Source organism: Pelodiscus sinensis, chromosome 2 (assembly GCF_052426305.1).
Source record: "Pelodiscus sinensis isolate ZL-2025 chromosome 2, ASM5242630v1, whole genome shotgun sequence".
NCBI lineage: Eukaryota > Metazoa > Chordata > Testudines > Trionychidae > Pelodiscus > Pelodiscus sinensis.
This window is the reverse complement of record NC_143053.1, coordinates 146,583,612-146,610,978: the sequence shown is the minus strand read 5'-3', so window position 1 is coordinate 146,610,978 and position 27,367 is coordinate 146,583,612. Positions and strand designations below refer to the sequence as shown.

Below are 27,367 nucleotides of genomic sequence, written 5' to 3'. Positions count from 1 at the left end.
CTACGTCCTGATTGGCCGGCTGGGTCCGCATACCCCGCCAGTCTTGTTGATACTGGGATCCAAGCCGGAAGAGGAAAGAGCGGCGGGGGGCGCGCTGAGCCGCCGGGCCCTTGCTGGGGACTGGCCGCCGCCGCAGGAGGTGGAGGTGAATCGGCCTCGGCGGAGCGGGGGGGTGAGGAGGCGGGGCCGGGCCTGCGTGAACGGGACTCCCTGGGGAGCCACGTGGAGCCGGCGCGCGCTTGGGCCGGTTTTGTCTGAGCGGGGCAGTGTCTGCGCGAGTCGCCCCCCCCCCCCCCGACGCGGCGCAGCCCCCGAGGCCGCTCTGCTGCTTGGGGAAGCGCCGCGCCCAAGGGTCTCGGCCCCCCACACTCCCGCGGCGCGGAGAGCGGCCGCTGTCCTGCACGGCTCAGCCAGCGATAGGCCCCAAGCCCCGGCGCCGCTGTTTGTCATGTGCGCTTCGTGTAAGTCTTAATCGCGCATCTCTCCAGGCCCGGCTTCTTCTCTTTGCGGCTTGCCTGCCATTCGTAATGGACCAGATGCCGGAGCGGGTTGGGCCGGGGCATTGCAGATAATTAGAGGACAGTTACATTCAACCGATAAAGAGGAGGACACATTGATTTTGAAGTATGTCTCTGAATGGGCTCTTGTTCATGGGAAATGTAACTGGGTGTTTTGTGTTGGGTGTCCATGGAATGAATATGGGGCAACTTCACAATAGGAAGCAAGCACTTTGCCTGCTTTTTTTTTAAACTTATGAGCCTGACACTGCAAATGCTCATGGGGAGACCTCCGAGAAAGCATTTTTGAATGGTTCCATGGTATGTAAAATAAAGCACAAGCTTAAGTGTTTGCAGAATCAATTTTCAGGGCCCGAATCTGCAGTTCCTACCTTATGGCATTTCATTAAGGTCGGTGTAAATCAGCACAGGAATATCTGTATGTTTAGGTGTAATTATTTGAGAGATCATGCTTCAAAATGTTTGTAGACCTTGCTGCACCATAATACTGATTTAAAATGTTAGGCAGCATATAAATACTGCATGTTAGGAGATAAATGTACTATTTTGCATAGAACATTACAAATGCTTATGGCAACTTCTTGATTAAAGGACCAAAGGCACTTTCAAACTTATATTTGCATATACAGGCAGTCCCCGCAGTTACGAACGAGGTTTTTCTCGCCCCGGAGGACAGGAGCAGTGGGACGCCCAGATGCGCCGCGGTCCCGCCACCCGCGTCCTCCAGGGCGAGAAACTCCCCCTCCCCCAGCAGACCAGGGAGACGTGGAGCAAAGCCGCGGAGCACGCGGGCAGCGGGACAGCCCAGACGCGCCGCAACTGTCCCGCTGCCCGCGTGCTCTGCGGCTTTGCTCCACGTCTCCCTGGTCTGCTGGAAACCAGCAGACCAGGGAGACGCGGAGCAAAGCCTTGGAGGACCCAGGCGGCGGGACCGCGGTGCTTCTCGGTCCGCCGCCCGCGTCTCCCTGGTCTGCTGGGGGGGGGGGGGGTGCAGTAGCTGCGCCCCCCCCCCCCCCAGCAGACCAGGCTTTTCTCTGAATGCCTGTGGTAGAGCAGCTGGGGCGCTGCCAGTTGGTCCCGTAGCACCGCTCTGGGCGCTACTGGACCAACCCAGCAGCACCCCATCTGCTCTGCCCCAGGCGTCCTGATTCAGCCGCTGCTGGTCAGTTTCAGCAGCGGCTGAATCAGGACGCCTGGGGCAGAGCAGCTGGGGTGCTGCTGGGTTGGTCCAGTAGCGCTGAGGAGCAGCGCTACTGGAGCAACCCAGCAGCACCCCAGCTGCTCTGCCCCAGGCGTCCCCAAGTCAGCCGCTGCTGAAACTGACCAGCGCTGACTACAGGAAGCCCGAGGCAGAGTTGCTCTACCCCGGGCTTCCTGGAATCAGCGGCTGATCAGTTTCAGCAGCAGCTGACTTGGGGACTCCTGAGGTTCTTAAGTTGAATCTATATGTAAGAACTGGCGTCCAGATTCAGCCTATTGAAACTGATCAGCCGCTGATTCCAGGAAACCCCGTGGCAGAGCAACTCTACCTCGGGCTTCCTGTAGTCAGCCGCTGGTCAGTTTCAGCAGTGGCTGAATCTGGACGCCAGTTCCGACTTACATACAGATTCAACTTAAGAACAAACCTCCAGTCCCTATCTTGTACGTAACCCGGGGACTGCCTGTAATAGGGATGTGATAGAGTAGTCAATTAACCAATGAGCAAAAGTTTATTGGTTAATACTATAGACTATACATTTTCCCCCTTGCCAGTAATTTTTTTAGCAGACTGGCCAGCAACCTGGTTCAGTCCCAACTTGCACTGAGTCTGGGACCTACCCCCACTGTGGCTTTGTATTTAACGTGTATTGGGTGGGCACGCAGCCTGTCTCAGTTCTAGCTCGTGCTGGGTCTGGGAGTTCAGACACCGCCCCTATGCTCTGAACAGATTTTAACATGGCTAGTATATAGTTTTATCTCTGTAGTTTTGGAGTGAAATGTGATGATATTTAACACTTCACAGCAACATTACACAGTCATTTATGAAAAATGGTAATTGTATCAAAATGAAACTATAGGTAGAATATAGGCAAAATGTAGGAACAAGTCTTAATTTATATTGAAAATAAATTCACACTCTTAACTTTTACTAAGTATGTCATGATGGCTTGATGATGATTTCAGGATATTGGTTTTATATCACTCTAAAATCTTCATGAGCACAGTCTCCCTACTGCAATGCTGAATTTGGGCAAATATTATTTTACAGGGCTTGTCTAAAAGCAAGTTTCATCAATTTAACTTTAAATTGATATTGTTAAACCTCTGTGTGTGGTGCTTTTTCATTGTTTTTTGTTGACTTAGCTTGCCTCTTGTAAATTTACCCACAAGCTAAACCAATATAATCTGTGTTGGATGCGTCCAAGCACAGTTGGACTTGGTAATTCAGGGCGACTAAATTAACGAGTGAGTTGCACTGTAACACAGATTTGCTGTTTCTTAACATTCTCTTCTCATTCCTTTTTACAGAAAGCTGCAATGGAGAATCAGCTTTTTACAGCCTTTCTTTTGTCATTTTCCATATCATTTTGTGAAAGTCACCGTCATGAAGTTGAACTGTCTACTATTGCACAGACTTCTGAGAAATTCATTCCAGATAAGGCAGCTGGTATAAACACTGATTTGGCAATACTTATGCAGAAGCATCATCTTCAGGAACTTTTTCATCGTTATGGTGAAAACAATACTTTGACTGTTGAAGGATTTAGGAAGTTGCTGCAGAATTTAGGAATAGATAAAGTAAAAAGGATCAATATTGGCCACAATCATGATCACCATCTTCATCATAACCATGTTACTCTAAGCAAAAGCTTTGAAAGAACAGATTGCCCAAGTCATGAATCTGGTGGTGTGAGTAAGGATCCTAGCAATGGTCAAGCAAAGGAATTACAAAGAGTAGAAAATGCTGAGCACAAGCAGAACTTTATAAGTTACAAGAATACTGTTACGGAAATAACTGCATCTATCAACACCACTAGTACTGACAGCAATCCTGTGTTACAGAATTCAGAAGTGAAAGAAGTGAAACCTGTTGTTCATACAAGTTTAACCAGCCCTAGTTCCATGAATGTTACAGAAAGCAGCAGCACGAGTTTATTTGTTAATGGAAAAGCTAATGAATCTGAAATAAGTTACGTGTATTCTAAATTTAAAAATCAAAATACACAAGAGGTGAGTTTAGTGTTGTATACTCGCACTGGGGGGTATATGCCTAATTACAAGTGTCTTAGCATGGGTGTCTTCAGTGTAGCGAATAGAGGCTGCTTTCAGCTACAGTTCTGGGGGGGGGGGGTGTGTGTGTGTGTGTGTGTGTGTGGTTTGTACACTTAGTTGTAATGGATTTTTTTTTCCCCCTCTATGGTTTCTTTCTTTTTAGGGGACTAACTTCTTAATACAAGTATGTGAATGTTTTTGATGCATATTATAGGAAAATAGATTTTTCTGGTGTAGAAAAAGATAGATGAATAAAAATTTAAAAACCAATACTTAATAATCTTTGGAAGTTGCTGAATTTAACTCTAGGTAGGCTTACGTTTTTCTTTTGGAAGTAAAAGGCCAGGACAGGAAGGAATTCATCCTACTTAGAAATCAGTCAGAGGCTTTGGAACTTAAGAATAGATTTTATGCAGATTTTATTATGTATGTTTACTAATAATCTTTAGGTAAAGATGATCTGGTATTAACTTGTCATCATCTTGAATTTGGCAATCCTAAATTCTGATCACCACTCTTCAAGTAACTTACTGCCCTGTGATCAGACAAATAGTCTTGCTTGCATTGTTTTTCCCATTTAGAATGGGAAAAAATAATCACCTTTGTAAAACATTCTCATTCTCTGGTGAAAAGCTGCTTTTGTAAGCATTCCTTATTTCTGTCATTAGAGCTGTCTTAGATACTTGCAGATCTGTCCCTGAAACACAATTCACTTGTCATTTAAATTCCTTGCTGCTACCCTTGGAGTTTCAAGTTGGAGCATGGTTTTGAGAAGGTAATGTTTGGGTGGGATGGATGAGAGGTCCCGAGAAGCAGATTATCTGGGTGAATGATGGGGTCTCTGAGGCTTGAAGCATGCAAGGGACAGAGTCACTGACATATTCCTGAAGCTATTCTGACAATAAAACAAAATTAACCTAAAGCCTTAAATGTAACGAATTTTTTAAAGAACTTCCATGTCTTTAATGCTTTTTCCATTCATTTTAATGCAGACTAAGTTTCTTCCTATCCTAACTTCTACCTCTTAGGGCAGGCGTACACTGCCTAAATGGTACCTAAGTTGATCTCCATCCTCTGCCCCCCATCCCCTGGGCAACATAAGTTTTGTGCGCTCCACACTGGCTCTGTCTCCTGCTGACATAGCTTCTGCTTCTTGCTGAGGTCGAGTAATTATGCTGATGGGAGAGTGCTTTCCTATCAGCATAGTTCATCTGCATCAGCACAGCTGGGCTGATGTAGTGCTGTAATGTAAACTTTCCTTTAGTAAGAACAAAGTAGCTGCTCAGTGTCATCTTACATAAAATATAAGGCTTTTTTCCCCAAAAGAAAGCTTTTGGTTTTGATTATAGGTCCAATTCTGAAATATGTTGCTTTTGTTAAAGTGGTATGTAAATATTCACACTGCTACTATCTTCCATTGGAACTGGTGCACAGATTATTAAAATAAAATTAAAACAGTGTTGATGTTTTTTAAAGTTAGTACTAGATTCTGTGTCTTAAGATGCTGGAGAGGTTCTATAGAGAGAAACTGAAATGAAAATAAAAGATGTCTTTTCTCTTGCTTTCTTAAAAGATGAAAAGGATGCTTGCTCATGGAACAGCTGGCTGGTGTCACTGTATAAAACCACTGTAAATGAGAGCTTTTCCTGTCATCTAACCCTTCACCATCAGAGCTTTACAAATTAGCAGGGCTTCCTTGAAGTCTATTTACCCCACTCAAGGCAGCTAATTTAAACAGTTCAGGGTTTGTGCGCACACAATCACAGGTTCAGAATTTAGTATTCAGGCATATTGCATTCTTCACAAACAGAGGAGAAACAAAACTTAAACAATTGGACTGGCAGCCCTACTACACAAGAATTACTAAACTTTGAAAGACTGAAAGTAGTGCAGTACAAAGACAGTTGCAGGAAGAAACGTGTTCAGAATGTGGCTTTCAGTAGAAATGGCATGGTTGAAAAGATGTACTGCAAGCCTCTCACAAAAATGACTTCTTTCCCCAGAATGATTGCTGTCTTTCGTCAGTTAGGAATGAGACAGCTCTTGCATCCAGCTGGCAATGTTGTCCAATTACCCCTCCAGTCCAGAGACTCAGGTTAGAGGACCCATGAAGCAAGAAATGTACTGCTGTGCATTGTCCGTCTGTTTAGAAATATCCTATTCAGTAAGTTGCACACAACCTGTAGACACAAGACAGGATAGAACCTTGAAAGAGATTGGATTTCAAAGTCTTTAATGATGGCACCTGTCTTTTAGGTGAGAATGTAGTGAATAGAGTTTGCTTCCATCTATACAAATTAGCAGTGAAACAACAAATGGTATGAAACGACAGGTTTAATTATTGTGTTGACACTTCAAAACTTGGAGAAGTTTATTTAACTGAAATCAGCTTGTTACCAACCTTAACTAAAGTTTTTCATTACAGAGGTGCTATTTTATTTTGAATTGGTATTGGACTGCTCTTGCAGTTTTTCTAGGATGTGATAGTTGTGTTCTTACTAATCTTAAACATTTTTCTTTCTGCAGTGCTTCAATGTATCAAAGCTGATGCTGTCTCATGGAATAAGCACACAAGTGTTGTTGACTGCTGCAGAATTCAGCTATCTCTGTCCATCAATTCTTAACCAGATTGATGGCAAACACTGCATAATCCATGCAGCTAGTGAAAAGGCTGAAAGCCCTCCGAAAAGCTATTCGTTGCAAATAGGTAGGCTTTAATTTAAAAAAAAAATTAAAATAAGTCTTACCAACCATCACACACATTTGAAATTTGTTTTTTGTAGCTAATCTAAATATTTTAGATTCTAAATTTTCTTGTATATTTAACTCTCCTATATGCTTTTACAAAAAGTTATTTCTAGACACCCTTGTCCTGGGTGATTTTCTTGATGATTAACCTCTAAATCAGTGTGCTCAAGAAAGGAACATTTAGCAAGCATCATCTTATATGTTGTATTTCTTTTACCAGCTTGGATTGGTGGTCTGATATCAATCTCCATCATCAGTTTTCTATCTTTATTGGGTGTTATATTGATACCTCTGATGAATCGTGTATTTTTCAAGTTTCTTCTAAGTTTCCTTGTGTCACTGGCTGTTGGAACACTGAGCGGAGATGCTTTTTTACATCTTCTTCCACATGTAAGTATTTTACTTACATTAATCTTAACTTGAAAATGTTAGTGAAATATGGCTTTATCTAAGATAAGGGCTTTAGGAAGCCTACCAATGTTAGGTTTGACAGCCTGCCAAACTACTGGTTTATTGACATGAATGAATACATAGATCATCTTTTCTTGTATCTTCAAGTATACTATGTAAAGTTGTAGCTGATATTTCTTCTCTGATCTAGGGTCTCCAGCAGTGTATACGTTTGCACCATCATGTGTTGGGTTTGCTATGTTCTTTGACATTACACAGTCTCTTACACACAAGTTGTGCTTGTATATTGGCAATTTAGAATCTTTTCTGGCTTTCTTTTCACTGTCTTCTCCCACCTCCTGATTGATTTGTTTGTTTTCTTTTTGAGACTTACAAATAGTTCCATTATTTCCAGTGGGAGGGGAGTGAGAGAATTGCAGTACAGGCAGTCCCCGGGTTAAGTACAAGATAGGGACTGTAGGTTTGATCTTAAGTTGAATCTGTATGTAAGTCGGAACTGGCGTCAGCCGCTGCTGAAACTGATCAGTTTCAACCGTGGCTGAATCTGGACGCCAGTTCTGATTTACATGCAGATTCAACTTTAGAAACCCAGGTGTCCCCAAGTCAGCTGCTGCTGAAACTGATCAGCGGCTGATTCCAGGAAGCCTGGGGCAGAGCAACTCTGCCTCGGGCTTCCTGTAGTCAGCCGCTCGTCAGTTTCAGCAGCGGCTGACTTGGGGATGCCTGGGGCAGAGCAGCTGGGGTGCTGCTGAGTTGCTCCAGTAGCGTGGCTCCTCAGCGCTACTGGAGCAACACAGCAGCACCCCAGCTGCTCTGCCTCAGGCGTCCTGATTCAGCCGCTGCTGAAACTGACCAGCAGCGGCTGAATCAGGACTCCTGGGGCAGAGCAGCTGGGGTGCTGCTGAGTTGCTCCAGTAGCGTGGCTCCTCAGCGCTGCGGGACCAACCCGGCAGCCCCCAGCTGCTCTACCCCAGGTGTAGGCAAGAAAAGCCTGGTCTGCTGGGGGGGGCACTAGCTGCACCCCCACCCCCCAGCAGACCAGGGAGACGGGGGTGGGGACGCCCAAGTCCTCCACGGCTTTGCTCCGTCTCCCTGGTCTGCTGACCTGGGAAACGCGGAGCAAAGCCGCAGAGCACGCGGGCAGCGGGAGAGTCCAGGCGCACCGCGCTGTCCCACTGCTGACGTGCTCCGAGGCTTTGCTCCCCATCTCCCTGGTCTGCTGGTCAGACCAGGGAGATGGGGAGCAAAGCCACGGAGCACGCCCGCAGGGGACAGCTCAAGCGCACCCGGGCTGTCCCGCTGCGGGCGTGCTCCAAGGCTTTGCTCCCCATCTCCCTGGACAGCCCGGGTGCGCTTGAGCTGTCCCCCTGCGGGCGTGCTCCGTGGCTTTGCTCCCCGTCTCCCTGGTCTGCAGGGAGACGGGGAGCAAAGCCTTGGAGTACGCCTGCAGCGCACCTGGGCTGTCCCGCCGCCGGCTTCCCCGGCCGCTTTGCAAAGCCGCGGAGGGGCTGGGGCTGCAGGGCAGCCCAGGCACGCCTGGACTGTCCCGCCGCCGGCTTCCCCCGCGGCTTTGCAAAGCCTCGGGGGAAGCCGGCGGCAGGACAGCCCAGGCACGCCTGGGCTGCCCGGCTGTCCAAGCCCCTCCGCGTCTTTGCTCCGCGTCTCCCTGGTCTGCAGACCAGGGAGACGCAGAGCAGCTTTTCTCGCCCCGGAGTACACGAAAGCTCATCGCCTAATAAACCATCTTGTTAGTCTTTAAAGTGCTACATAGTCCTGGTTTTTTGTACTTGCTTTTATGTAGGTTTTTCCTTATTCCCTTCAGTTAATTATATTGTTGAACTGTTTCTCAGATTCTGGAGGCATTTGTCTCTTGGCATCTGCACTTTGGTTGCAAGTACTGTATCCTAAAAATCCTGTGTGCTTTACTAGATGTTCTTCAGTTGCATACCTTATAGAACATTGGCTTTTGAAAGCTGTAGTCTTGATGTTTGAACCATATTTATGTTACATAAACAATCTCTTAATTGGATCTTAACTTGAAAATTTTCAAAAGACTCAACGGAAGCAGCACTGCTGCTAATTCCTATACATTTCTTCATAAGTATCTTCAATGGCACTCTTTTCCTATATAGAAGTGATGCTAAGGACTAGCCTTCAGTCAATGTCCTAATAGGAACTTGAGTGCATATATTAAGGTAGTAAAACTTGTACTGTTTTGACATCCTGGTGTAAGAACCCACACACTGAAAGTGGATCAGGAAAAGCAGGTCATGATTTAAAAACAGCTGACACCTTTTATCAGGATGCTTTGCTTTACCTTGCACCGTGCTGAAAGTTGCTTTTTGTGTTCCTGTGACCCTTAAGTTCAAGAGATGTTTATTTTTCATACTTAATACCAGTTTAGTACAGGTTATACTAATTTAATGTTTACACCCATTTTCCAATCCACTTTTAACTGTTGTCACTATTGCTTTTGATCCAGAGTGTTTTATGTGAGTTGACTATGCTTTGTCAGGTATGAAACTGGACCTCATGGGATTTCTTCTGTATCAGAGGCAACAGTGTGGGGGAGCAGGAGCTGGTGCTGGGGAGAGCCAGCTTAAAAGCCTGTCTCTCCGCCCCCAACACCAACTCTGCAGTGCTCTCTCCCCCTCCCCCACTGCTGCTGCTATCAGAGGCGGGGGTGGCGGGAGGCTGCAACGAAGCAGCCTCTGCCCGCAGCGGGCCTAGGCCCACTGTGGACAGAGGCTGCTTCATGGCAGTAGCCCCTGTCGGCAGAGGGGTCTTAGCCTGGGCCAGCATGGACAGCAGCTGCTGCAACCCCTCACTGCTGCCTTTGTATCAAGAGCTCAGTATTTGCGCAGGGGGCTGGCTTATAAACTGGTTTCTGCCTGACACCCCACACTACTGCCTGTGATACAGAGGCAGCAGCACAGGGTTGCAGCGTGCTCCCTGGGAGTGGGGCCAGAGTGCACTGCTTGCCGTCCCGCCCCTAGGGACTATAGAATAGTGAAGTAACCAATAGGAATTCATGTTGTTGCTTGACTGTTCAACTACCCAATATCTAACATCCCTACCGCAGAGCACATCTTTTTTCTTTTGTTGTGCTAAAATTTCTACTAAATTCAGAACAACTTGAATGTTTTTCTTTCAAATATCCTTTAGTCTCATGGAAATCATCGCCATCACCACGAGAAACCTTTACTTGAACAAAATAAAGACGCCTTGTTCAAGCATCTTGTCTTTCAAAGTGTAGAAGAAACTGCTTATTTGGATTCCACATGGAAGGGATTGACAGCTCTTGGAGGCCTGTATTTCATGTTTCTAGCTGAACATTTGATCACTTTAATTAAGCAGTTTAAAGACAAGAAGAAAAAGGTAGGGACATTACATTTTGAAGCGTCGTTGCACTCTGTAATATTGGTGTCTGTGGATATTAAAAATATGTCTTCATAGAGAGCTGCTTGCTGATCAGATTTCTTAGTTAATGAGGAATGTGCTCACAATTCAATTTCTGCTTATCAGTCTACAGTAGTTTATATACTTTGTTATGCTAACAATCTTAATTCAGAGTAGATATATTTATATTCCTAAAAAGAAGTCTTGATTGTTTCCTTGCACATGCATATAATTGTTTAATTTTGAAATTATATTGAAAGACCAGATTTCAGCAAGTGCCATCAATTACCACAATTTTTCTCCTCCTCCTCTTCCTCTCCCTCTCCCAAAAATCCCAAGCAGATAATAGTCTGAAATTGGTATGATAAACCTTACGATTTCATCATTGGTGGTGTTCCTAGTCTAATGATTGTGGGTGAAAATGTTAATATTTACAAAATGGTGACCACTGTAGCAAGCTACATAGTATAAAGATAGGTGAGAAATACTCATGATGGTGGCAGGATCAGTCCCCATAACTACTATTCAACCTGTTTGTTCTTTGCAAAGTAATTCTGGGAAAATAGTTCCCAGGCAGAGACAATGCTTGGTTTTCATCATATTTTAATGAGACATCTGTTTAAAATTTGAGTGTGTGTTGAGCATTATAGCTAGGAAAAAAATATCATTTTGGTAGACTTTTGAGGTTTCAAGTATAAAGTGGAATTAAATAGTTACTGTGTAATTCTGTCTAAATAATTATGCCTGGCCCTTGTGACACTTTTTCCTTCTGTACCCTAGCTAATTCTTTGCCTTTTTACTCTGCTTCTGCAGAACTTCTAGTACTCTTCCTGCTTATGCATTCTTTGGGTATCTCCATGCTGTCCTCTTAATTTTCATGACACACAATTTCATAATAGTCTATGTGCTGCTCATGTATATCCTGAAAAATAAGTAAAATATTTATAACTTCAACATTTTCTTTTGGAGACAGAAAAAAAATGAAGATGCAGAAAGTAAGAAGTTTTCAACAAACGAGGAAAAATTAGATACAGATTATCGTAAGTCTCAGTAATGCCATTGTACAACTGTATCAATCAAAAGGGTAAAGAATCTTTTCTGTGCTGTTGAAGGCTTATTGAACCTTTTACTTACTTTTTGGCTGGATCACTATGGAGCTAGTTTAATTAAATTTTTCCTGAAAAACAATCTTGGTAGTTAGAGGGTTGGTTTTTAACCTTTTTTAATGTTGGTAAGAATTTGAAATAGTTTGTGTTTCTTAAAGCTTCTATCCTTGCGATACAGGATAGAGTACTGGAAATCAAAACTGTTCTGCTTAAGCCCTTCTGTCTACAGAAGCGTAGGATGCTTATTGAGCTACCAGTTTCTAGCTTGACTAATGGTAACTTCCTCCATAGAGTTGTAGGATTTTTAAGAGTCTAAGTGTCAAACTGATAAAAATATATAAACAACTAAGCTTACACATTCCAAATGCCTGAGGATCTGATTTTCAGAAGGGCTGAGAACCTATAATTCTAGATGAAGTTAATTGGGGACAGAGAAGCTGCAGGTATTCTGCATTTCTCAACATCAGATCATTAATGAAAACACTTTAAAAATTTCATGGAACAAGAGTGCCACCAAATGTCCAGATCTTCTGGTACAAGTTTACAATAAAACATTGAGCTTTTTGATTTTTATAGGCTGCTTTTCAGTGCTGTGTGTGCTTGGCTACTGAAATATCCACTATGATAAGCCCTTGGATTGCAAGGTAGGAATAAACTGTGTGTGTGTGTGTGTGTGTGTGTGTGTGTGTGTGTGTGTGTGTGTGTGTGTGTGTGTGTGTGTGTGTGTGTGTGTGTGTGTGTGTGTGTGTTTGAAATTAATCTCATTCTGGGCCTTAAATTACAAGGTAAGCATGTAAAGGAGTAGTAGACTACATGATGAGCAGGAGCTTATCTGGTAGCACTATCAACTACTGGCTCATTTCCCCTCTCCCCTATGCATTTTTTAAAGGGAAGCCAGCAGCAGAGGCCCTATTCCTGGGTCTCAACACAAACACCCCCTGCCGCTTTGCTTTTTTAAAGGGAAGCTAGCAAGAGGACACAGGCTGAATCCCTGGTCTCCAGTTTCAACATTGTGCTAGCTTCTCCTTAAAAATGTAAAACAACAGCAAGCAAGAAGGGGTGTTTGTGCTGAGATCCAGAAACAGGGATTCAGTCAGTGTCCTCTCCTGCCATCTTCCCTTTAAAAATGCAAAGCGGCAGCAGGTGGTCCATCAACTACTCAATTAGCTGCTACTTAACAGCCCTATGATCTGAAGAAGTGAGTCTGCCCCATGAAAGCTCATCACCAAATAAACTATCTTGTTAGTCTTTAAAGTGTTACATGACTTTTTTTTAATCCCTGTTACCGTGTATGATCAAAGTGCCCCACTCTCAACAAGTGTGAGATTTAAACAATGAGGAGGTGAAAAGATCATTACAAAATACCTTGCATATTAGTGTGGTATTTTGCAGGAGGAGAGTTCATGTCAGATTACAGAAGTGTTCTGTATATTTGTTCATAGACACATCATTGGTGCAAGCACACTTGAAGTAGTGGATTGGAAGCATAGATGAAGTTCACTTCATACCATGTGCTATGCTCCTTTTAAATTCTGGATTCCTTGTTGTTCAGTTTACCCATATTAGAGGTTTTTAGATATGCCTTTGTTATTTTTCCTGTGGACTTCTGCTCCTCTTGATCTTATTCCAAGGCTGAGCCATATACCCAACTGAAAAAATAAGTGGGGATTTGGGTTTATTTCTGTTTCTATTTTCAGGGTTAGAAGAGTTACTTTTACTGCTTTAACTTGTTTTTCAGACTCTTGAGCAGGTAAAACACCTTCTTGGAAGCATTTCTTGGAGTCAAAATGTATGAACTGCTCCATCAAGTAGAACAATTCCAAAATAGTCATTGTTTTAAACAGGAGTTTTGTTCAGTTTGCACAGATTTCAGATCACATGAGTGTACCTCCTGCAATCATTTTATCTAGAGACAGCACTTATCTGTAACTAACAAGAGATGGTGTTTCTGGCTTTGTAAATTGCCTTTGGCTTCTTTTAATTGCATTCTATTCAACTTTTTTGTCTCTTGTGTTTTTTTTTAAGCACCTCAGGCATCTAATGCTGACCATAACTACCAGAATGCTAATATTTTCTATTTGACTAGATAATACCCCAAACTCTACTGAGAATACATAAACTCATATGTTGGCTCAGTGTTGAATTCTCTGCATGATCCTGTAGCCTCAAACTCTTCTGTATCTGAGATTATCTGCAGAGCTATCAGAATGGTTTTACTGCTTTCCATTTATCGTTTTCATGTGGCTGTGTGGATCATATGTTCTTTTTAAGAAACCAGCTCCCATTGGTTCTGAGGTCAGTGGGGCTTTTGCTTCAGGATTATATGGAAAAAATGTTTTTTCCAAAGACAGAAAAAAAGATTTGCACTTCTTCTTCTTTCCGTGTCACTCAGTATAGGTGAAGAATTTAACAACTTCTGGGAGTGTTGGTTAGAGCTAATTCTTAATTTAACTGACCTACCTTGACATTAAATGTTTACTACAAATTGCTGTGTTCTTCTCCATTCTGAATTTCCTTTTTTCTTATTGTAACAATGTAATGTTATGATTTTTATGTACAGTTATGTAGTATTATTTATTTTATTTACAAGGGCCTGAAGGTTACTTAGCGACAGAGTCACAAGATCCATCGCATTTCATTTCTCAGCAACCTGTGGTACAAGAAGAAGAAGAAGTCATGATAGCTCATTCCCATCAAGAGGAAGCTGATCATGAATATGTATCCAGGGGGTGTAGAAACAAATGCCATTCACATTTACATGACACTCTTGGACAATCAGATCATCTGAGTCACCATCATCACGACTATCATCATATTCTACACCACCATCATACCCAGAACCATCATCCACACAGCCACAGTCAGCGCTACTCACGTGAAGAGCTGAAGGATGCTGGGATAGCTACTCTAGCCTGGATGGTGATTATGGGTGATGGACTACACAACTTCAGTGATGGCTTAGCAATTGGTAAGTGTTTTATACAATTCTTTTGCCATCCCATGTAGTAACAGCAATGTGAAATTGTTTCTTTACTGCTACTTATCTGATATCCTCTCACTAGAAGTTAAGTGACTAATTTATTAAGGCAAGACTCTTAGAACTGGAAGGAACCTCGAGCGGTCATCAAGTCCAGTCTCCTGCACTCATGGCAGGACCAAGCATATCTAGACCATATCACACAGGTGTATGAAGGTTTTTTTTTTCTTTTTTTTTTTAAGAGTGGGTTAGACAGTAATGGAGATTCTACAATCTCTCTAGGGAATTTATTCCAGTGCTTTACTACTCTGACAGTTAGGAAGTTTTTCCTAATGACCAACTTAAACTTCCCTTACTGAAATTTAAGACCATTATTTCTTGTCTTGTCATCAGGAGTTAAGGAGAATAATTTTTCTCCCTTCTTAATGTAACAAACTTTTAGGTTCTTGAAGTCGGTGATCATGTCCCTTCTCAGTCATCTCTTTTGCAGACTAAACAAACCCAGTTCTTTCAATCTTCCCTCCTATGTTAGGTTTTCTAGACCTTTAGTCGTTTTTGTTGCACTTCTCTGGACCTTTTCCAATTTGTATACACCTTTCTTGAAATGTGGCACATAGAACCGAACACAATTGGAGGGTCTGTGTTTGAGGTGTAATCCATACAAAGTAGAGAGGAAGAATCACTTCTTGTATCCTATGTACAAAATTGCATCCCAGAATGTTTTTTTGCAACAGTGTCACGCTGTTGACTCATTTAGCTTGCAGTCCACTATGATCCCTAGTTCTCTTTCTATAGTACTCCTTCCTAAGTAGTCATTTCCCATTTTGTATCTGTGTAACTGATTGATTTTTCTTTTCTAAGTGGAGTACTTTGCATTTATCCTTATTGAATTTTATTCTATTACCACAGACCACTTTCTCCGTTTGTCCAGATCATGCTGAATTTTAATCTTATCCTCCAAAGTACTTGCAGTGCCTCCCAGCTCTGGTGTCATCTGAAAACATTATAATGGGGTGGGGAACTAAGGCCCAGGAACTGGATGTGGCCCCCTGTTTGCCTAGATCTGCCCCCCTGACGTTCAGGGCTTACCCTCTGCCCCCTCCCTCCCTAGCATTGGGGGGCCCATGCTGGGGTTCCAGCCCCCCTGCCATTTTCCCATGAGGCTGGAAAACACAATATTTACTAGCTTGCCTTTCCACCACCACCATGGACGCTGGAGTGTGAAGGGAATGGGGGAAGTGTTTTTCTTTTTCTCAGTTGGAGGCCATGTCAGTGAGGGTTTGGGGTTTTTTTCCCCTGTTTTCCACTTGTGTGTGACCCATGACTGATTGATTTTTCTGTGAGTCAGTGGCCCCTCACCCAAAAAAAGCTCCCCACCCCTGCTTTATAAGAATATTCTCTATGCTATTATCTAAACCATTAATGAAGATATTGAACATAACTGATGCCTCAGAACCCCACTTGTTATGCCTTTCCAGCATGACTATGACCCATTGATAGATAACTATTCCCAGAGAGTAGTTATCTAACCAAATACAGGCAGTCCCTGGGTTACGTACAAGATAGGGACTGTAGGTTTGTTCTTAAGTTGAATTTGTATGTAAATCAGAACTGGTACATATTGTAGGGGAAACTCTAGCCAAACATTTTTCCAGAGCTCAGTTTTATTCTCCCACACCTCACTTCCCTCAGTCCTTTATTCTCAAGCTGAGGTGTCTGCTGAGAAAAGCCGCTCCGCATCTCCCTGGTCTGCTGGGGGGGGTGCTAGCTTCGCGTCTCCCTGGTCTGCTGGGGGGAAGCAGCTAGTGCGGGGTTGCCTCACCCCGTTTGTAAGTAGGGATCTGATGTAAGTCGGATCCATGTAACCCGGGGACTGCCTGTATGTACCTACTTTATAGTAGCTCCTTCTAAGTTGTATTTTCCTAGTTCATTAAGCAGAAAGTCATGCAAGACTGTATCAAAAACCTTACTAAAGTCTAGATGATGGGAAGTTTATAATTATTGTTTTAATAATATATTTTACTTCCAGAAAATCAGACCAAGATTTTCAAAATGGGAGCCTAAAGATAGGCACCTGAACTCATGATTAGGTACTTAAATATATGAGCTGACACTTCAAAAGTGCTGAGCACTAGCAGCACTCACTGACTTCAAGTTTGATATTAATTCTCCTGTGTGGATAAAGATGGATGATCCTATGTCCACATTTTTCCTCAAGCTTCACTAACATTCCCCAAGATCAGGATTCATACTTTAAATATCCAGAGTCCCTAAGGCAGGAGTTCCAAAAATTTTTGCTGGTATAACACCATTGTAATGAAGTATTACCTGAAAGGCCACAGAGAGGATGCTCTACAAAATGATGTACATCCCATGTCACATTGTGCAGAGTAAAATAGTGTCCTCTGCACATTTGGGGATCTCTACCACCCCATTTTCAGGCAGCACAACCCCAGTTGGGTTTGAGACCTATAGTTGGAAAACCTCTGCCCTAAGATTAAGTCCTATATGGATAATTTATCCGCAAAAGCAGCAGAATTTTGTGGCTTGTGGAGACGGGAGTATGAGTCAGTCTGCTTTGGCTCAGATTGTCCAAATAGACCAGACCTATATTTATTGAGTTGTTGCATCCAAGATTCCTTTCGCAGCATGCCTTTGCATTGCGTCCATTGAAATATTTAAGGAAGTTATCTGGAGTGCTAATGCTTCTACACAGCTTTACTGCCACAATTTGGCTTCTAAATCTAATGCCCAGCATATGGGAGCAGTCTTCAAGTACTACTTTCTAATAGTCTTCCTGCCCACTTCATAGAGGATCAGTACTACAGATGAACCTCTCTAGTCTGTCATTTTAGTTAGCTGGATGTCCACTTATCATGGGTGTGGCCAAGTTTCCTGCAGTCCCATAAAGTTTATTTGTAGCCACCAATTCTGACTCTGTGTTCTGTGCTGTTATTTAGCTCTATTTTATCCTTAATGTCTTCCACTGCTTACTAGTCTCTTAAAAGTTGTTTCTAGACAGTATTGACCTCCTGTGATTTGGCAAATTCTCTGTTTTGGCACTGATCAGATCCCGAGGGTGTCAGACTAGAGAAGATCAACCTCTACTTGTTTAATGTCCCAAGAATGTGGATGCATGTAGTCAATTATCAAAGGAAATGATTGAAGATGATTGTCCATATGGTTCAGTACTCTTTGTTCTTTTGGATAGATGATTTCTGAAATTAGTTGAAGCAGAGGGCAGTTGAAGCCACTTCCCCTCATACTTTCAGCATGCTGGTAAACCCATTATAGTGTATTCTTTTAAAGACTAACAAAAAAGCCTAATTAAGGCATCAGTCTGTTAAGATAAAAAAAACTGAGCATTTAAAAATAAGTGTGTGTTTAATTAAAAATAATTGAACTCTTCTCACTAGGGATGTAAAAAGTTAACTAGTGGGGGAGAGAGCAGCTCCTCACCTGCTGTGGACAGGGGTGCTCCAGCTTGGCCAGAGCAGCTCCTATACATGATGGGTCCTGGTATGCTGCAGGTAAGGGCTGCTGTGGCCGAGCAGGAGCACCCGTGCTTGCAGTGGGGAGGCACCACTCCAGCCTGACCATGGCGGCCAAGGGGGCTATTCCAGCCCAGCTAGTCTGGAATGCCCCCCACCTACCTCACCCCTTTATCACCTCTCATCCCTACTTTTGACTAAATGCTTAGTGTACTTCCTGTGACTTTTAAAAGCCATAGCTTACCTAATGGTATAACAATATCTCCTCTTTCTTCATGGTTTGTCCTTGTCCCTATTCCTTCTCTCATGTATGTTCTGTTCCTTCAGTTCTGTGGTACTGGAATGTTATAGCATCCATGGAAAGATTTAATGAGCTATAAACACAATTTATACATGCAACATTGAGTTTTAGGCATTAGACAAATGAGGTCAGGTTGGCTGTCTCCTGCCTTTCTCAAGCAAGATAGATAATGAGAATTCTGGATGTAAAATAAGATGGTGATGGGAGGAGAAGTTAAATGAGCATCAAGATCAACAAGTCAAGATCATGGAAGATTAATAGTTTTCTACATGGGCTCATTGCACTACAGATGTTGGCTTCATTTTTAATGTAGGGTCACTTGCAACAATGCATTGTAGTCAGTTCAAGGGCAGTAACATTACTGTAAATCACATTGCAGAGCTGAATTCATTTTTCTTACTTGAATGAGGAAGATTTATAAATTATAATTTGTCTATACTAAAAAACACGCATTCTGTATCCAGTCAATATTTAAAAAAAAAAAACAAATTTGGCCCATAGAATCTATTTTTTTTCCAACTTATGAGTAATGAAATTGCGATAGGAAAAATAAAAGGGTTTGCTAGTAATAAAAGTCAAGATAAATTAATTGTTCTAAAAACGAGAGAGATTTGGGAATGGATGGATTTGATGGACATGGAGAAAAACAAGGGATGGCTAATACATGCTGGAATCTGAGAACTCATTTACTGTATTTGGTTTTCTTGGACCTATTTATAATTGGGATGGGATGAGGGATGTTAGCATGTGCTGGTTTATATGATTAACCAATATGCCTGGTCTCCTCAATTAATCCTAATTGTTACTCAGACTCTTTCCCCCCTCGCTGCCTGTGTATCGGAGGCAGCAGTGCGGGGATGCAGGCAGGAGCCATCTTTTAAGCAGACTCCCTGTGAGCACTGGCTCCCACCTGCCCCCCTGAATGTAAACATGTACCCACTAAAAAATTCACATTACCAGAATTACAGATTTACCAAAAAAAAGTTTAATATCTGTAGATGGATAGGACTCAAAGGTTGCTAAGATGTATTAGAGTTCTGGTTTCACTGTTACAGCATTAAACATAAAAAAGGGACATTTTCTTCCCATCATCACCACCATAAAAAACTTTCTTCTGTTTATGTGCTAATAAAAAAAGGTTAAAATTGAGGACATCTTACAATTCTAGATTAAATTTTATTGTAAAATTTTCCCCCCTTGTCTTTTGAAGGGGGAGATCATTTTAGGTAGCTCGTCAGTTGAAATCTAATCTTTTTGTTTGTTTGTTTTTCGAGAAGTAAAAAAATCACGTGAAGGAAAAGAAAACATTGAAAGATAGGAAATGGGGTTTGTCTTACTAAAGCTTGTAGTTAGTTATAGATGTAAAATCCCAATTAATCAGTTAACCGGTTAAATCTTGTGTTTAATCAGTTAAACAGGATCCCAGCAGTGACTGGCTTTAGCCTGGTTGGAGCAGCCCCAACCTGCAGGGCTGCTGGCTCCAGATTCTGCTCCCTACCCCTACTCTGGGGTAGGGATGTTAAATTGCGATTAATCAGCTAATCGAGTACCTGATGGAATTTCCATTGGCTACTTGATTAGTCAATGAGGGGGGAGGGCACGCGCTATCCCTGCTGCAATTCTGCACAGCAGCCCGGCTCCTACTACATTTTAAGCTGCAGAGACACAGCAGGGTTAGCTCCCAGGAATGGCGTGAGCCAGAACTAAGCTATCCTAGCTTGCACCATCCCCAGGAGCTAACCCCATTGCACCGCTGCTTTTTTAAAAGTTGTAAGAGCCACCAGGCTCTTATGACATTTAAAAGGCAGAGGTGCAGCACTGGACCCAGCGCAAGCTATAGAGGCAGCAAAAAGGGGCGGGGGGGGGCACAGGATGCAAATACTCAACTATTCAACTACTCTTTTAGGGTATGTCTTGTCTACAGAGTTAGTGCGAACTAACGGACGTTAGTTCGAACTAACTTTCATAGGCGCTACACTAGCGCTCCGCTAGTTCGAACTTAATTCGAACTAGCGGAGCGCTTAGTTCAAACTAGGTAAACCTCATTTTACGAGGATTAAGCCTAGTTCGAACTAGCTAGCTCGAATTAAGGGGTGTGTAGCCGCTTAATACGAACTAGTGGGAGGCTAGCCCTCCCCAGCTTTCCCTGGTGGCCACTCTGGCCAACACCAGGGAAACTCTATGCCCCCCTCCCGGCCCCGGACTCCTTAAAGGGGCACGGGCTGGCTACGGTGCCCGTGCCAGGTGCAAGCCTGCCAGCACCCAGCCAGCAGACCCTGCACCTGGCACAGCTCGAGCCAGCCACCCGATGCCCCCCAGCCCTCCTCCTCTTCCTGGGACCAGGCTGGCGGCTCCCGGGAGCTTGCCTGGGACCGCAAGAGGCGGGCACCCGCCTGGGCTAGTGCGGACATCGTGGACCTTGTCCACGATCTCCGCACTAGGCACAGGAAAGTGGCTGGCTAGGGCAGGAGAGCTGCCAGCCTGGCCACCCAGGAGCAGGTGTGCATGAAAATCAAGGGGGTCCACTGAGACCCCCGACCCTGAGCTTACAATGGCCGTCCTGGGTCAGACCAAAGGTCCATCTAGCCCAGTAGCCTGTCTGCCAACAGCGGCCAACCCTAGGGACCTTGGAGGGGATGGACCGAAGACAGTGACCAAGCCATTTGTCTCGTGCCATCCCTCTCCAGCCTTCCACAAACCTTGGGCAGGGACACCACTCCTACCCCCTGGCTAATAGCACTCCATGGACCCAACCTCCATGACTTGATCTCACGTCCCTTTAAACTCTGTTCCAGTTCTAGCCTTCTCAGCCTCCTGCAGCAAGGAGTTCCATAGGTTGACTCTTTGCTTTGTGAAGAACAACTTTCTGTTACTAGTTTGAAGCCTGCTACCCATTCCTTTCCTTTGGTGTCCTCTCGTCCTTCTTTATGGGAACTACTGAAGAACTTTTCTGTATGCACCCTCTTCACCCAACTCCTGCTTTTAGAGACCTCTATTCTGTCCCCCCCTCCGTCTCCTCTTTTCTAAGCTGAAAAGTCCCAGTCTCTTTAGCCTCTCTTCATATGGGACCTGTTCCCAACCCCTAATCATTGTAGTTGCCCTCCCCTCTCCCACCTCCTTTTCCCAGTCTCCCCCAGTTTTGTTCAATAAAGACAGATTCCATTTTTGAACACAATTGTCCTTTATTTTGTACATCAAGAAAAGAGGCTAGGGAAGGGTAAGTGGAAGGAGGTGAGGGAGGAATGGGGTACGAGCCCCCGATGGGGAGGACTGGGCTGGCTCTGCGGGCTTCTGGGGGTGGAAGCTCTCCTGCAGCCCCCCAATTGTCCCCTCTCCCCAGATGGCAGCCTGCGGCAAGTGCAGCCGGGCTGATGGCCGAGTGCTGTGATGTGCCCAGTGTGGGCACTCCGGGCACTCCAAGCCAGGACTGGTTTGCAAGCGGGGCACCCCTGAGAACTGTCTGTCCGGGGTGGGGGTCGGGTCCCTTTAAGCGCAGCCCTTGGCTAGCCTGAGACAGCATCTCCACGCTCTAAGTCCTCCTCTGATGCCCTGCCGGCACTGCTTCCGGCCATCCTTAAGACCGGTTCAGGGTCCACTTAATGTGGACATGCTAGTTCGAATTAGCAAAACGCTAATTTGAACTAGTTTTTAGTTCTAGATGCGTTAGTTCGAATTAGCTTAGTTCGAATTAACTAATTTGAACTAACTTAGTTCAAATTAGTGCTGTAGTGTAGACATACCCTTACATCCCTACTTTGGGGGTCTGTCTTGTGTTCCTGGCCTCCCAGCATGGGTTGCAGCTAGCTCCCAAACCCTGTGAGGCTACTCCCTGGTACCGGTCAACCTGGTACCTTGTAAGCATTACCCAGTAAGGGTGATGGTTATCGAGTAACTGTTTATCTGGTTGCCCTTTCGCATCCCTAAGTTTAGTTGCTGGGTAATCAAAGGCACATCACGTAGTATATCCCCATGCCACAGTCGTCGTAGTCTTGTTAGTCAGTTGGGAATTTAGCACAGTCATTTTTGCTAGAGAAGGCAAAAGGAGAGAGGCCTAGAATTGGAGGAATGAGATGATAGAAAGGGAGGGAAACCTACCCTATCGCGGCTGTAGTAGGACTCCTAGGTTTATGTTCTAGGAATTTCTGAGAACCCAACCAGGGCAAAAGTGATATCTATCTCCCTCTTATCTCCTAATTGGAACAGCTTTGAGGCTCAGGAATAGGGGCCCAGTGGACTCATGACAAAGCTCTGTCCCATTAAGTGGTGAATGCATATGATGGTGAAGCTTGGTAGCTCTGCTTGTCGAATGTACTCTCATCCAACATTCTGTCTGACCACAAGCTCAAACTAATTACAGAATAATATTCAGAAAAGCAGTGTCCAAAAGGATTGCTAACTTTGACTAGTCATAATCATCCAATCGAGCAGGGTGCCAGGCCTGGAATGGAGGCCACCTGCAGTGCTATTTTTTAGTACCGCGGTCCTGGTCCCTGCGGGTAGCCCCGGCTCCAGCTGAAGTCATGTGGCAGCTGCATGAGGTATGTTCCAGCTGGGGCAGCCTCACTGGAACAGGCCTCATGCGGCTGCTGCTTGACTCCAGCTGGAGCCAGACTGCCTGCAGGGACCAGTACCATGGTACTAAAAATAGCACCGCGAACAGCCTTTGCTCCAGTCCCAGCATGTGGTCCCACCCCAGGAGCAGCTGAGGCCGGGCTGCAGGGGATTCTGGGGCTGGACCACAGTACTAAAAATAGCGCCCCAGCTCCGGCCCCCACAAACTGCTTTCCATGTCAAAGGCAGAAGATGAGGGAAGGGGCAAGGGAAGAACTAAGGGGCTTGTGCTGAGGGGAGGAGAGGGAGGTGGCCATGAAAAGAGAAGAAAGGGGCAGGCACCAAAGGGCTGGATAGAGGAGAGAGAAATGCCAGGGGGCCAAAAGGAGACAATGAAGAAAAAGGCAAGGTGGGGGGAAGGTAGGGAAGTGTCAGCGGAGGTGGGAGAAGCGAAGTTACAAGGTGATGCTGGGAGGGGGGCAGGAGAAGAGGGGTTGAAAGGAGGGGTGGGCTTGGAGAAGGCAGGGGATGGAGCGTGTGAGGGCACAGGGGGATGAGAACTGGTACAGAGGGTGGTGAGGAGGTAAGCACCAGGGAGAAAGTAGGTAAGGAGGGCTGGGGCAGTGAGGGCAGGGGAAGGCACTAGGAAGGTGCAGGGGTAAAGGAAGGTGCCAGGGGATTGTGGGGGTGAAGCAGAAAGGCAGACACATGGAGGAGAGGGATAGGCGACAGAGGAGAGAGGTGGGGCAGGTGGGTAGGGGGAGGTGTTTGGAGAGAGAATGCGGAGGGATGGCTAGAGGAGGGGTGGGCCCAGCCGGGAGAGAAGAGTGGGTGTAGGGGAGGGGGCAGGTCCCAAAGGGGCTGAGGGGAGTGAGAAGGGCAGGAGCCAGGACAGCAGAGGAGTAGGGGGACAGCAGCAGGCACAGGGGAGCAGATGAGGTGAGAGGAGGGTAGGAGACATGGCAGCAGAGGGAAAAGGGTAAGGTTTATAAGATATTTATTAATAACTTGGGTGCCACAGTGGCACACATCTGAACAAGCACACATGAACTCAAGACTGGTGCACAAAACAAAATTAATTCAGCTCATGAGAGGAAATTCTTAGAGGGAACACTTCCCACAGTGTCTCCCCTCAATTTAATGTAATGCGAGTTGGGTTAATTTAATTGCAGGATAACTGTATGGAGGGTTCTGTGGGGGCCAAACCCATTACTATAGGTAGAAGATGGTGGGAGGAGTTCTTAGAAGGGTCACACAACACCCTCTACTTCTGGTCATGTGTCCATTTTGACTCCAGGAGTATTACTTCCAGGGGTGGAACTTGTGGCAGAGGTTGTGGCTAATGGAGGGCAGAGGGTATGGCCAACATGTCCCTAATTTTGGTTCCGAAAATACGGTCACCATAGCTTTATCACTTCTTGAAAGTGGATGAACCATAAAACTTTAAGCGAAGGCACCAAAAAAATTGCATTCTGATACGTTTATTTGAGCCTTTAGTATGGAAAAGACTTCTTTGTGAGATTTCTTAATACCCAGCAGGGTTGACACAACCACAAGAATGACCTCCCACCCAGTTTCAACCCTAGATTTAGTCAAGTCAAAATTCTGTAAAATAGAGCTGGCTAATAAAAATCAGGCATCTAATTTCCAGCAGCTTGAGTGAAGTGTAGAGTCAAGTTTTTTGATGAAGCACCAATTCCCTGCTTTTTTTGTTTTGTTATTAAAGGCCAATATTAGATTTTTTGCAGTTTAAGTTAAGTGCTATACAAGCTGGGCTTGAAACAGAAATTACAAAGTTAAATTATTTTGTCATATAGGTTTGAGTAGATGATGATTGTCCATTCTGGCTTTAAAATCTCATGTGTGTATATGAATCTCTCTCTAATGTATGCAGATGGCAGTATTACTGTTTTGGGAGTTTTGCCATTTCTGCCCAAACTTGAAATGAACATATGCAGCATTGTTACCAAACTTGGTTTCTAAAACTGTAACATTTTAGGGATTTTTTTTTGTCTTACAGGTGCAGCATTTACTGAAGGTTTATCTAGTGGATTAAGTACTTCCGTGGCTGTATTTTGCCATGAATTACCCCATGAGTTAGGTAAGACAACATAGCATTTTAGTAAATGATAGTTTGCTAGGAATTTGGAAGTCCCAAAAGAATAATGCTTTATTTTATGTGTTTTATGGCATAGCAAGTATTCTGAAGTCTTAGCCAAAAATAATCTGGATCAGAAGAGTTCACTCATTTTACAGCTGAGCAAATTTACAGTTTATTCAGTGAATTTTCTTTTTTCTGTTTGTGAACAGATTATACAATTTATGAATGGATTTACCATTTAAAATTATTTGCAACATTCAGAAGTTTAGCTTTGTTGATCACCTTTGCAAATATTGACATGGCATATGTAGTTACATGGCAGAATTTGTTCCTTAATTTGTGTGATTTATGTGTAAATTATGAATCTTTCAACTGAATTTGAAATTTGCATCCATCAAATATCTGCTTAACATTTTTTTTTTTGAGCATGGAGGATAAAACATAAGTATTCAATTTTTTGCTGAAAGGGTATTTAGGTCACAAATATCGGATCAAAATTCAGCTTCAGGTTTGAACAAAAATTGATTGGGATTTTTTCCCCCATTATTATTCAGTTCTAGCTCAGATCTTGCAAAACATTCCTATCCAGAGTCTAAATTTGGGATATTGTTTGCAAATCCATGTCCAGAGTCTTTTTGCACAGATCTGATTAATTTCTGCATGTCTTCCAGATAACAGTGTACATACTACTAGGCCTTAGGTTTAGGAGCAGGTATCTCCTAAAATTGTTGGGTCACAAAATTGTTGTTGGAAATTGAATTGGGCATTTAATATTTTTTTATCTCAATAAAATGAGGTTTGTCGTGCTTACTGAAGTATTAGATATGTAATGGGCAGCCTCTGAGGGGATGATTTTTAAGAAGGAATCTCAAGTATGTCTTGGCTGGAATTTTGCCTTGACATAGAATTTTACCAGCTGTGGTGTTAAAAAAAAGTGGGGTTATATATAGGGATGTTAGTGTATAGCTGTTTAAACTATTAACCAATAAGCATGAACTTCTCAGTTATTCTAAAAGTTATTCTATCAGAGGCAGCAAGGTGGGAAGGCAGGAGCCGGCTACCCACATGTGCCAGTTCCTGCTGAGCTGCCTGCACCCCCCCCCCCCCCCACACACACACTGCTGCCACTGTATCAGAGGGAGCAGCAGGGGGAGGGGAGGGGAGGGGAGGACAGGGCAAGTGCGATGCCAAAGCAGCCTCTGTCTGTGGGGAGCACAGGGAGTCCCATGGACAGGGGCTGCTGCCGGCCCACACTACTGCCTCTGTCTCAGAAGCGGCAGGGTGGGGCGGCAGGTGGGAGCCGGTCTGCAGGGGGAAGCAACTTTTAAACCAGCACTCCTCTCAGACTGGCTCCACCTGCTACCCTGCACTCCTGCCTTTGATACAGAGGCAGCAGCACTGGGTGGCAGGAGTCTCCTCGTGAGTGGGACTGGGAGTGCACTGACTGCCATACCTGCTCCCAGGGGAACATTTTAGTAACTGTGTAACTGCTAAAAACTTGTGGCTACACAGTTACTAAAATAAATTATATCTAATATCCCTAGTTACATAAGTATTAGCAAGAGGGGATCACATTCTCCAGAGCAGAATTCTTTGCAAACATATATGTATGTAAGAGGTAAATACTACAAAATGCGGCAATTTCCTTTACTGTGAGTTTGGAGTGGCATATAGATATTTCCCTACTCATCCATTTCAAATTAGTACTGCTGTGAATCATTCTAGTGAAACTGAAATACACAAGGTCACTTTTATAGAAATGAGTAAAGAAATCCTTATTCCATGGCTGAGATACAGTATAAAGTATTTATTTAGAAAAATCACTGAATAACTGGTAGAACTATGATAAGAACACAACAATATTTTTCAAAATCCATCAAAGCCACTTTATGAATAACTATATAGTGTTCAGTGATGTTGTGTACTGCAAAATACTTCGGTTAAATAATTAAATCAGATAAGCCCCACAGTATGTAATTTTCAGATGATCAAAATTTTAGTTGGTTTTCAATTTTGTGGGCAGGGTTTTTCATATTATAGGTTGTGGTTATAAAGTTAACTTATCTCTCCTTAAGCAACTTACTTTGTGGCGGCAAACTTTGAAAGCCAATTACAGGCTCTAAAATAGAATGAATACATTGAACTAAATGGTAAAAAGAAATGTTACTATATATATTACAATAGTTACATGAGTGTGTGTGAAATATGCTTTCTTTTCTGCTATAGGAGATTTTGCGGTACTTCTAAAAGCTGGCATGACTGTCAAACAAGCTGTTCTTTATAATGCTCTGTCAGCTACGTTAGCATATCTTGGAATGGCAACTGGGATTCTTATTGGTCACTATGCTGACAATGTTTCAATGTGGATATTTGCACTTACTGCTGGCTTGTTCATGTATGTGGCTCTTGTTGATATGGTAAGTATATATGACTAGAACTACTTACTGTTTACGTAAGTGAGATTCAGAACCAATACCAAAATAAGTTTGTCATAAAATAGGAAGAGGCTTTC

General features: G+C 43.8%; 1 protein-coding gene across 5 annotated transcripts in view; it reads left to right on the top strand.

Annotated features, from left to right (window-relative positions):
• The first annotated feature begins 2 nt into the window (after positions 1 to 2).
• SLC39A6 (solute carrier family 39 member 6) overlaps positions 3 to 27,367 on the top strand; it is a 30,331-nt gene continuing 2,966 nt past the window's right edge. Inside the window, exons 1-10 of one of the 5 annotated variants that reach the window (XM_075921533.2) lie at positions 3 to 145; positions 489 to 624; positions 3,027 to 3,728; positions 6,297 to 6,477; positions 6,739 to 6,908; positions 10,095 to 10,307; positions 11,302 to 11,368; positions 14,025 to 14,402; positions 24,775 to 24,855; positions 27,082 to 27,272. In XM_075921533.2, coding sequence (XP_075777648.2) covers positions 3,036 to 3,728; positions 6,297 to 6,477; positions 6,739 to 6,908; positions 10,095 to 10,307; positions 11,302 to 11,368; positions 14,025 to 14,402; positions 24,775 to 24,855; positions 27,082 to 27,272 — 1,974 coding nt within the window. In that variant the 5' untranslated portion in view covers positions 3 to 145; positions 489 to 624; positions 3,027 to 3,035. Of the gene's footprint in view, positions 462 to 488; positions 625 to 683; positions 819 to 3,026; positions 3,729 to 6,296; positions 6,478 to 6,738; positions 6,909 to 10,094; positions 10,308 to 11,301; positions 11,369 to 14,024; positions 14,403 to 24,774; positions 24,856 to 27,081; positions 27,273 to 27,367 lie in introns of those variants that run through there. The other 4 variants (XM_075921534.2, XM_075921535.2, XM_006120082.5 and 1 more) reach the window with 4 other exon arrangements.